The sequence below is a fragment of the Ascaphus truei genome, chromosome 7 (assembly GCF_040206685.1).
Source record: "Ascaphus truei isolate aAscTru1 chromosome 7, aAscTru1.hap1, whole genome shotgun sequence".
NCBI classification, from domain to species: Eukaryota; Metazoa; Chordata; class Amphibia; order Anura; family Ascaphidae; genus Ascaphus; species Ascaphus truei.
Window position 1 is genome coordinate 13,461,805 of NC_134489.1, and position 11,511 is coordinate 13,473,315.

General features: G+C 46.8%; 1 protein-coding gene across 1 annotated transcript; it reads right to left on the bottom strand.

Annotated features, from left to right (window-relative positions):
• Positions 1-403: 403 nt before the first annotated feature.
• On the bottom strand, positions 404-4,486 carry LOC142499908 (uncharacterized). Its single transcript, XM_075609962.1, has one exon. The coding sequence runs from the start codon at positions 4,484-4,486 to the stop codon at positions 404-406; it is 4,083 nt and encodes a 1,360-aa protein (XP_075466077.1).
• Positions 4,487-11,511: the final 7,025 nt, after the last annotated feature.

An 11,511-nucleotide genomic window follows, 5' to 3' on the forward strand; every position in this document is an offset into this window, starting at 1 on the left:
GTATATGGAACTAGCTGAGAGACTCGGCGTTGCCCGGGATGTGAACCGTGAATAAGTATATGTTGTATTGTAAACTTGTAATGTTATGTGAATGTTATGTAATATATAAAAAAATTGTATTTGTGAAAGAAAAAGAGTAGAAAGCACATGTATATGAGGGCAATTTTGTTAAGTGTATGTTAATTGTTAAGGTTGTTAGTTATGAAAATGTAATTGTTGTAAAGGCTTGTTGAAATATGTTTATGTCCATTGTTGAGAGTAGTGTATTTGATGTAATCGTGAAGTGTGTGTTGGTGAAATTGTTTGTAATAAAATATGAGTGCAGTGAATTGAGTGTGTGAGTGTTTTGTTGATGTTGGTATGATAATATGTAGAGATGATGGAAATGTACCAAAGTGTATGTTCATTGTAAGGCTTGTTTGTAAACCACATTTTTGGTAGTTCCACTTGGAGCAAAGATGTACAATTGTTGGGGGGATCCGACTCTAGAGCACGCAACATATAATTGGCCGTGGGAGAAACATGGTGATTCTAAGTTGATACCAGTGCACTTGATTGATTGTCCTTGTGCTTTGTTGATGGTGATAGCAAAAGCTAGTTTGATGGGGAACTGTAGTCGTTTGAAAGTAAAAGGCATGTCTGTTGGAATGAGTGGAATGCGGGGGATGAAGACATGTTGGCCTTTGGCGTTGCCAGTTAAGATAGTAGCTTCAATTAGGTTGGGCATCAGTGTTTTTATGCACAATCTGGTTCCATTACAAAGGTTAGGTGTGTGGAGGTTGCGAAGTAGCATGATGGGTGATCCAACTTTCAGACGAAGGTGATGTGGTGGCATTCCAGATGGTTCCAGGGAGTGTAGGAATTCAGTTGGATAGTTCACGGCTTCATCGTTATCCACAACTGTATCTATTGAGTTGTATTGAGTAATTGTGTTTGGAAGAATGTCTTGAATTGCATTATTTAGGTCATTGACAGAAGTATTTTTGGCAGCAAGGATGGCTCTTTCACAGAGCCACTGGTGGTTTGTGTAATTGCGTAAGAGATTTGGATAGACGTTATGTATGAGATCTTGAAGTGATGTCATCATGTTACAAAAATGTGTGGGAAAAGCAATTTCACCTGATGTTAAGTCAGTAGGTAAAGTACCTTCACCAATTTGAAGAAGGGTGTCTGCAAAAGCTTGGTCATTTGAGTGGCCCAGAAGTTGTACTCGCATATTGGTTGTTAATGGGAAATGTTTAACATGTCGCCATAAAATAGAGGACTTGAGGCATGCATGAAGTTCGTCTGCTGGTGTGGATCGTGGTATGACTGGAAGTGTTTGTCTGAAATCACCAGCTAAAAGAATGACAGCGCCACCCATAATTTGTTTATTGTTGCGCAAGTCTTGCAAGGTTCTATTAAGGGCTTCAAGTGCTTTTTTATGTGCCATGGTACATTCATCCCAAACAATAAGTTTGCAAATTTGAAGAACACGTGCTTGTCCAGATGTTTTGGTGATATTACAGGTTGGATTTTCTTCATGAGCAATGTTTAGCGGTAATTTAAGAGCTGAGTGCACAGTTCTTCCTCCATCCATAAGAGTGGCTGCAATGCCAGATGATGCTAGTGCAAGTGCAACATCATTGTGCATTCTGATTTCGGCCAGGAGTAAATTAATGAGAAATGTTTTGCCGGTTCCACCAGGAGCATCAAGAAACAGTATTGCACCTTGTCCGTTGGTGATGTGCTCCATGATGTTGTCATAGGTGTAAAGTTGTTCTGCAATTAACATAGGTTTTCTTGTTGCAGCATATTCTTTGAGCAGCGAAATATTGTATTGTTTCTCTCGCATAAGGTCCGTATTGAGTACATCGTTATGCTGACGTTGTGGAGCTTGCAGACCTAATTGAAGGAGTGTTTTGTTATTTATAGAGAGACATGTATCTTCTAACAATATGAGTACCTCGTTGAAAATCTCAGGTGAAAAGTGAACATTGAGTGATGGATTGTCTCTCTGTGCTTTGGCAAGTATATCTTCACTCATGCTTTCTCGATATGTGTCCCATAGAGTGTTGGGGTTTGATGGATTGCAGGTGGTAAGGATAATGGCAAAAAGGTTGCGAATTTTTACTGGTAATGAGTGTAATGCAGCTTCGGCTAATGTAGTATTCCAGTGTTGATCATCCTCTAGTAATCCAAGTTTTTGGCAAGCTTCTCGATAAGTCTCACAAAGTTGACCGTTGACATTTTTAAGAGCGTCAAATGAAGTTGGGCCTGGAATGGTATGAAGTAGCATTCGTAGAAAGAAGCATTCAGCGTTGTTTGGGTGAACTGTGTACACACGGCCCAAGGCATCACTTGCAAGGGCATCAGTTCCGGGAACAGCTATACCCTGCTTTCTTTTCTTGAACATTTTTGTTGATGTATTCCAAGTATAATATCGTGGAGTTTCCGGATAAAGCAATGTCCTTGCAAAAGAGTCGTGTTGACATAATTGAAAGAAGGCAGTTAAAGTTGTGTTTGGTGGTTGAGCAGCAACTGCCTCTGCATTGTGAGGTGTGAAGTATACTCTCTGTCCATTTTCTAAATGAACAGTGAGGTGAACAACGGTTGGGTGTCGTTCGTGAATGGGAAAAGCTAAAATCCTCCAAACGGCTTCATTACTACTGATATATCTTCCCAGCTGGTAGAGCGTAACTTCGTCCCTGATGTGTTCATTTGTTATTCCAAAAATGGCCATGTCGCTTCCCTTGTTTACATACTTGCAAATGTATTTAATAGATTTAACGGAATTGCAGTATTCAACATTAATGTGTGCGTTATACATTTTAGTTAGAAGTGGACAATATGGAACAACCCATTTGTTGTCAACTTGGATGTTTTTGTTGCCTCGAATAGTAATTGTTGCTGTGTATCCACCGTCTGTGGGAGCGCGTCGTCGATATTGAGGATATCCATCATCTCCACTTTGTGTGTCTGCAATGAATGGTTTAGGAAATTTTTTTGTGCATTTACCGTCTTTCATACATGGTGCCTGAATATTAATGTTTCCACATGGGCCATGAATCATATTTTTTGTGACTATTGCAAATAGTATTGGGTCTTCTTCTGGATGTGGCAACTCTGCTGAGATAACTTTATCGATGTCTATGGCATGTATCTTTTCTTTGAGCCATATAAGAATATGAGCATGTGGAAGACCTCTTTTCTGCCACTCAATTGAGTACATCCAGCATCGTGTTTGTCCAAAGATATAAGTCTTAGTGATGATGTGAATTAATGTGATTATTTTTTGTCTAAATACTCTGGCAATTAAGTCGTGTCGATCGCTGTGTGCCTGTCCATGCGCAAGTTCTATTTTTATTTCTGGCCAAGCTGGATTACATGTAAATGTAATAAAAAAATCTGGTCGTCCATACGCTCGAACATATGCCATAGCGTCTTGAGCATATTCGTGCATGTGTCGAGGACTTCCTGTGAATGTTGCTGGTAGAATTAACATTTTGCCTATGTTGTCAACGTGACCATCGTTGCCAACAGCATCCTTTAGATGTATGTATTGATCAACGCGAAGTTGTTTTTGATGTAAACGTATGTATAGAAGACGCTCACTTTCAATTTTAGCATACATGTCAACAATAAACTGATGAAATAGTTGGCGACAATGTAAAATGTGGTTTTGCGATGCATCTCGTATCATTAATCTGTATGCGTAGAAGTCCATAGCGGAGACAGTTTTTTTAGTGTTTGCTTGTGAAGCTGGGTCTACTTGCATGATGTTGAAGTGATAGCCATCGTCACCGTTCCAAAGTATGAGAGGGTATTGAAGAGCATCATATGAGCGATGTGTTTCACAAATGCGTGTGAGTGAATGAGCACGTCGCTGAAGAATGATGTCACGTGTATTAAATTGTTCCCCTGCTATAACAATAGCGACTTCGTTGATTTGTGGAGCATTAAAGCGACGTTCATGTTGGCCCACTGGTGTTTTGTCGGCTCTGATAATGACTTTATAGTCATCAGTTGGCATGAGTTCAAGTGATGTTTTGAATGTGTTAATGAGATGGTTGTGTTCATGTAACATCCTTTGTAAGGAGATGACAATATCACGTCTTGTATTGGGTATCCAATGGCATCTTTGATCAGCTTGTTGTTGTTCATCACCCATGAAGTAAATTTGCAAGAATTGTGGATCTTGTTCTGGTAATGGGAGCAGAGAGCCAGCCCTGTGGTAAACTTGACCTTGTACTTTGAAAGTACTTTTAAATCCTATTTGTTCCACTATAGATGTAGCACCAAAGGATGTCATTTGGAAACAGGAGTTGTATTTGCCTATGTTTTGTAGGAAATGTTTAGATTCTGAAGTCGTCCCTGACATGTATGAAAGAAGTGGATTAGGGGGCGAGTGTAGAGGTGGTAGTTGCACTTTGCCATTGCTGCAGCACATTCCAGCTGATTCCTTGTGGAATTTCTTTGCTTGACAGTAGCGGCATATAGTGTCCATGTGTCCAATGTTGACGTTTGGATGTTGGTGGTATAGTATGTGTGGATTATATAGGAAAGCAGCACGTAGCAAAGTGTAATGTGTTGAATGCGTTAATGTAGTATGTGTGTGTTGTTGTTGTTCTTGTACTGTCTGTGTTGTTGTGTTTAGTTGTGCTCTTGATGTGCGCCGTATTGTTCTGTCTTTAGCAAGGCGTGTTTCATGTTGTTGTTGAGTCTCTGTGGCTCTTGATGTTGTAGCTCGTAGTGTATTTTTAGCCAGCCATATTTTCTGTTCTTCTGGTGTCTCTGCAGTGCGTGATGTTGTACGACGTTGTTGTTCTTTTGCAAGGCGTGCGTCATGGTGTTCTGGTGTCTCTGCAGCGCGTGATGTTGTACGACGTTGTTGTTCTTTTGCAAGGCGTGCGTCATGGTGTTGTTGTGTCTCTGCAGCGCGTGATGTTGTACGACGTTGTTGTTCTTTTGCAAGGCGTGCGTCATGGTGTTCTGGTGTCTCTGCAGCGCGTGATATTGCACGACGTTGTTGTTCTTTTGCAAGGCGTGCCGCATGGTGTTGTGGTGTCTCTGCAGCGCGTGATGTTGTACGACGTTGTTGTTGTTTTGCAAGGCGTGCCGCATGGTGTTCTGGTGTCTCTGCAGCGCGTGATATTGCACGACGTTGTTGTTCTTTTGCAAGGCGTGCCGCATGGTGTTGTGGTGTCTCTGCAGCGCGTGATGTTGTACGACGTTGTTGTTGTTTTGCAAGGCGTGCGTCATGGTGTTCTGGTGTCTCTGCAGCGCGTGATATTGCACGACGTTGTTGTTCTTTTGCAAGGCGTGCCGCATGGTGTTGTGTTGTCTCTGCAGCGCGTGATGTTGTACGACGTTGTTGTTGTTTTGCAAGGCGTGCCGCATGGTGTTGTGGTGTCTCTGCAGCGCGTGATGTTGTACGACGTTGTTGTTCTTTTGCAAGGCATGCGTCATGGTGTTCTGTAGTCTCTGCAGCGCGTGATATTGTACGACGTTGTTGGTTTTTTGCAAGGTGTGCCGCATGGTGTTCTGTAGTGTCTGCAGCGCGTGATATAGCACGACGTAGTTGTTCTTTTGCAAGGCGTGCGTCATGGTGTTCTGTAGTGTCTGCAGCGCGTGATATTGTACGACGTTGTTGGTCTTTTGCAAGGCGTGCGTCATGGTGTTCTGTAGTCTCTGCAGCGCGTGATATTGTACGACGTTGTTGGTTTTTTGCAAGGCGTGCCTCATGCTGTTCTGTAGTCTCTGCAGCGCGTGATCTTTTAGCCCGTTGTTGGTCTTTTGCAAGGTATGCCGCATGCTGTTGTGTAGTGTGTACAGTTGTTGGTCTTGTAGTACGTTGTTGTTGTTTTGCAAGGTGTGACTCACGGTGTTCTTGAGTTTGAGTGGATGTTGATGTACTGGGTGTGTCTCTGTGTTTTTGTTGTTGGTGTTCTCGTTGTGTCGCTCTTCTGATTCTGGCTCTGTCTCTTTGTTGTGCAAGGCGTGTTTGGCGCTGTAGTGTTTGATTATCAGGTGATGTTGTGTGTGTGTGTGTGTGTTGATGATTTTGTGTGTTATGATGCTGTGTGTTTATTTGTCCCTTTGATGTAGCTGGTGTGTGTGTATTATATGTAAGTAGTGTGTGATGTTGGTGTGTGGTATCTGTTAGTGTTGATGTTGTGTTTGTGAGTATTTGTTGTTGAGCGATTGTGTGTTTTTGTGTGAGTTGGTTGTTTTGATTTTGTGTGTGCATTTCAAAGTGTGTGAAATGTGTGTGTGCATTGTGTGTTGTATTAGATATGGTTGTTGTGTGTGTGTGCGTGTGAGGTTCATTGTCAGGGTGTGTATGTTTAGTTTTGCGAAGGTGTTTTTTTGGTGGCATGTTTTGTGTTGGCAAGAGGTGTTGTTTGTGTTGTTGTTTTGAAGCGCGGTATTGTAGGTGGTGTAGAGGTGTTGTGTGTGTAACTTGAGTTGTTTAAAGTATATTGTGTGTGTGTGTTGCGGTAGGTGTGATGTGTGATGTTAGTGAAGTGTTGCAGTGTGTGTGTGTTTAGTATACTTCCTGATGTAGTTGTGTCAACGGAGACTTGGATCCAACAGCGTTCAGGTGTAGAGGTGTTCAAGGCATCCGGCAGTGGTCTGTGAAAGGGTTGTAAATGGGTTAAGTGTGACAGTATTTATGGTTGTTTACTGGTTGGTGTGTGTGTGTGTGTGTGTTTGAATGTTACTGTATGTGTCTTGGTGGTTGCTTGTGAGTGTTGTGTGAATGTTGTTTGTGTGTGAATAGTGTGTGTATGTGTAGTTTTTTAGTGGTGTGTGTGAGTATTGGTTGTGTGTGGTGGGTGTGTGAGTGTGGGGTTGGTGGTTGTGCGAGTGTGGTGTGGGTATGTGTTAGTGTGTTGTTGATTGAGTGTGGTGTTTGTGGGTGGGTGAGTGTGGTGTTGTGTGTTATGTGTTGGTGATTGAGTGTGCGGTGTGTGAGCGAGTGAGAGTTGTGAGTCTTGGGTGTGCGAGTGGTGGTGGGGGGTGTGATTGAGTGTTATTTGTAAGTGTTGGTTGTGTGTTGTGGGTGTATGTGTGAGTGTTGTTTGTTTGGTGCTCAGAGGTGTGTGTGTGTGTGTGTGTGTGTGTGTATGTAGGAATTTTTCTTGTGTGCTTGGTGCAGGTGTGTGTGAGTTATGTGTGGGTGTTGTGTGTGTTGGTGAGTTGAGTGTTTGTGCAAGAAATGACACAGACGGCTCCAGTTTAATTGTGTTCCAAATATAATTTATTTAAACGAAGAGCTGAGTTAGCGTGGCGTAGGGGGTGTGTTGCTGTACACGTTTGGGGGGGGGGGGGGTGGGGGGTTGATGTCAAAGGGGGTTTGGTGGTCAGCCGTGTGAATTTAAATTTAATTGAGTGTAGTGTGTCTGGGAGCAAGGTGAAGGGGAGATGTGTTTCCAGTGGTTAGGGTGTTGTTGGGGGTTAGGGGATTGTTGAATAGTTGTTGTGTGTGGCGTATAAGCACAGGAGTGTTGTGTGTGGATGAGGTGGTGTTGTGTGGGTGTGTGTGACTGTTGTGTGTGTGAGCTGAGTTGGGGAGGTGAGGAGCATCCCGCGACGTGGGCGTGGGAGGGGGGGGATGTGTGTGTGGGGGGGGGTTGATGTGGGCGTGGGGGATGTGGGCGTGGGGGATGTGGTGTGGGAGGGTGGGGGATGTGGGGTGGGAGGGTGGGGGATGTGGGGTGGGGGATGTGGGGTGGGAGGGTGGGGGATGTGGGGTGGGAGGGGGGGTGATGTGTGGTGGGGGGGGGTGATGTGGGCGTGGGGGGGGTGATGTGTGCTGGGGGGGGGGTTGGGGGGGTGGATGTGGTTGTGGGTGATGTGTGGTGGGGGGGTGGGGTGATGTGGGCTGGGGGGGGGGGGTGATGCCGCGATGTGGGCGTGGGGGAGGGGATGTGTGTGTGGGGGGGGTTGATGTGGGCGTGGGGGATGTGGGGTGGGAGGGGGGTGATGTGTGGTGGGGGGGTGATGTGTGCTGGGGGTGTGGGGGTGTGGATGTGATGTTGGCTGGGGGGGGGTGATGTTGGGTAGGGGGGTGGGGGGGGGTGAGGGGGGGGATGGGATGAGGGGGGAGGGGGGGATGGGATGAGGGGGGGAGGGAGGATGGGGGGGAGTGGATGAGGAGGGAGGGGGGTGAGTGGATGAGGAGGGGGGGAGGGGATGAGGAGGGAGGGGATGGGGGGGGTGAGTGGATGAGGAGGGGATGAGGAGGGGGGAGGGGATGAGGAGGGAGGGGGGAGGGGATGAGGGGGGAGGGGATGAGGAGGGAGGGGGGGAGGGGATGAGGAGGGGGGAGGGGATGAGGAGGGAGGGGGGGAGGGGATGAGGAGGGGGGGAGGGGTGAGTGGATTAGGAGGGGGGGGTGAGTGGATTAGGAGGGGGGGTGAGTGGTTGAGGGGGGGGGGGATGAGGAGGGGGGGGAGGGGATGAGGAGGGGGGGTGAGTGGATTAGGAGGGGGGTGAGTGGATTAGGAGGGGGGGTGAGTGGATTATGAGGGGGGGGTGAGTGGTTGAGGGGGGGGAAGGGATGAGGAGGGGGGGAGGGGATGAGGAGGGGGGGGAGGGGATGAGGGGGGGGGGATGAGGAGGGGGTGAGTGGATTAGGAGGGGGGGTGAGTGGATTAGGAGGGGGGGTGAGTGGATTATGAGGGGGGGTGAGTGGTTGAGGGGGGGGGAGGGGATGAGGAGGGGGGGTAGGGGATGAGGAGGGGGGGTGAGTGGATGAGGAGGGGGGGTGAGTGGATGAGGGGGGGGTGAGTGGATGAGGGGGGGTGAGTGGATGATGGGGGGGGTGAGTGGAGGAGGGGGGGTGGGTGAGTGGATGAGGGGGGGTGGGTGAGTGGATGAGTATGGCCCCGGATGAGCACCGGGGGGGGGGGTGTTAATGGGGTTTTTTTTGATCCGGATGAGCACCATGCGCTGGAGGTGAGGAGCGGGGGGGTATGGGTGCGGATGAACACCATGCGGTGGGCGTTGTGGAGGTGAGGAGCGGGGTGAGGAGGGGGGTGGTGTTTGGGGGGGGGGTTAATGGTGTCCGTGGTGGAGGTGAGGAGCGGGGGGGGGGGTTAATGGTGTCCGTGGTGGAGGTGAGGAGCGGGGGGGGGGGTTAATGGCATGTCAGTATGGCTCCGGATGAGCACCATGCGGTGGAGGTGATGAGCGGGGGGGGGGGGTGTTTAATGGTGGTTAATGCTGAGTCGGTAGCCCTGGAGCAGAGTGTGGGGTGGGGGTGTGCGAGGGTGGTGTTTTGAAGAGGCTGTGTGTGGATGTGGGTGTATTTATAGAGAGAAGAGTATTTATAGAGAGAAGAGTCTGTACCTGATTGTTAGAAGGTGATCAGGTAGCAGGTGGTCAGGGTTGTCTCTGTTGAGACTTGTGAAGTTTCAAATCTGTCAGTTGTGCAAATGTCTCAGAGCAGTGAGGGTTAGGTGCAGCAGCGATTCCCAAAGCTCAGTGAGGGGTGGTAGAGTGTGTCAGTGGTGTAGCTCAGTGAGGGGTGTCACAGTGTGTCAGTGTTGTTGGCCGCAGACCAATGAGAGGTGTGCAGGGTGCTGGCCGCAGACCAATGACAGGTGTGCGGGGGCGGGCATGGTGCGGGGTGCTGGCCGCAGACCAATGACAGGTGTGCGGGGGCGGGCATGGTGCGGGGGCGGGCATGGCCTGAGGCGGAGTGACAGGCCAAAGGTGCAATGCCATTATCCCTAGGGACACCGGACATCCAGGCAGGCAGGCAGCCAGGCAGGCAGGCAGGCAGGCAGGCAGGCAGGCATACAGTGCTTTCAATAATATATTATAAGATATAATGTGAGTACATTACCATATAAACTCACAATGACCCTTAAATCAGATAAGTATCCAAATATTAAGATATTAACGTGTGATAAGTGATAAATAAATTACTCATGAATATTCTATGTAATTAATACATGATTACACTAAATCAAGAAAAGTGCTGATTGTGTGAACTACAGGTGCGCCGACGAGTATTCTAAAACCTGCCTTAAACTTGCCTTGGAAAATCTGGGGCTATCACCAACAAGATCCAGGTACATCCTGGGTACATGCTGCAAACATTTCAGTGACATTTCTGCAGAGACTAATGGCCCATCTGATTAACACAGCAGCACTGTTAATCCGATGGGCCATTAGTCTGTCTGCAGAAATGTCACTGAAATGTTGCAGCATCTACCCAGCATGTACCCAGCATGTACCCAGCATGTACCTGGATCTTGTTGGTGATAGCCCCAGATTTGTTTTACAATACTCATCGGCACTACAGTACAATACTAGGAAGAAAGACAAAGGGGTTAATGGGGAAGGGAAAAATAGGAGGAAAAGGAAAAAACCTAAAAAAAAAGGAGGGGGGGGGAAGGAATAGAGGGGGGGGGGGTAGAGAAAGAAGGGAAGAAAGGGGGGAATGAAAGGGGGGGGGGAATATTACTGGTTGAGGAGGAAAACAGACCAGAGAATGTACACTCGCAAACTGCGAGTGTCAAACTCATAGAGGGATTGGAGTGAACTGAAAACTAAGGAGAACAAAGGTCCAACTACACTATGGGGCTAGTGTCTAGGCACTCATTGAATCCACCAGGGGCCAACGTGCCCAGCTGGTAGATCCAATAAGTTTCCTTTTTGCACAGTGAATTGAATCTATTGCCCCCAAGAACAAGGGGCGGAACGTGTTCCAGACCAATGATCCTCAAAGATGCTGGATCTTTATTGTGTGTAATACAAAAATGTCTGGAGAAACTATGATTACGATTGCCATTAATGACATTGCGTCTGTGCTCGAGGAAACAAGTACTTAAAAGCCGTATCGTATGCCCCATGAACTGATACCCGCAGCTGCATGAAGGCATGTAAACCATGAAGGTACTCAAACAATTGATGTGACTTTTAATATTGTAACTATTCCCTTTTGTGAACGATGTAAAATATTAATCTACAATTATATGTTTAGAAGTGATGCATCTACTGCGTCCGCATCTGGAGTTCCCGAACGACCCAGACAATGCAGCATTAGTACAAAGACCATGTTGTTTCATTTTACTAGGTGCAAGGACACCCTTAAGGTTCCTAGCTTTCCTATATAAAACTGCTGCCTTGTTTGGTAATATGGGACCCAGATGCGGATCGCATTTAAGTAAACTCCAATGCTTATTCAAGATAGCTTGAATAGATTTAGATGACTGAGTGTTGTAATAAACATAGGTGCTCTGGAAGCCGACACATGAACTCTATCAGACCCCCTCTGATTGAACTAAGTCTCTTAGCACTAGATTTGGACAATAGTTCTGTTCTACAGTATCAAGCAATTGAACTTTATTAAAGGACTAATCAACACAACTATGTTCATACCCCTAATCAGTGAATTTCTTACTCAAAACTATGGATTGAGAGACAAAGTCACTGTCCTGCGAGCAGTTCCTTTTGGGTCGATGGAACTGCCCCACAGGTATATTTTTAATTCACTGATCTTTGTGATTACTAGAG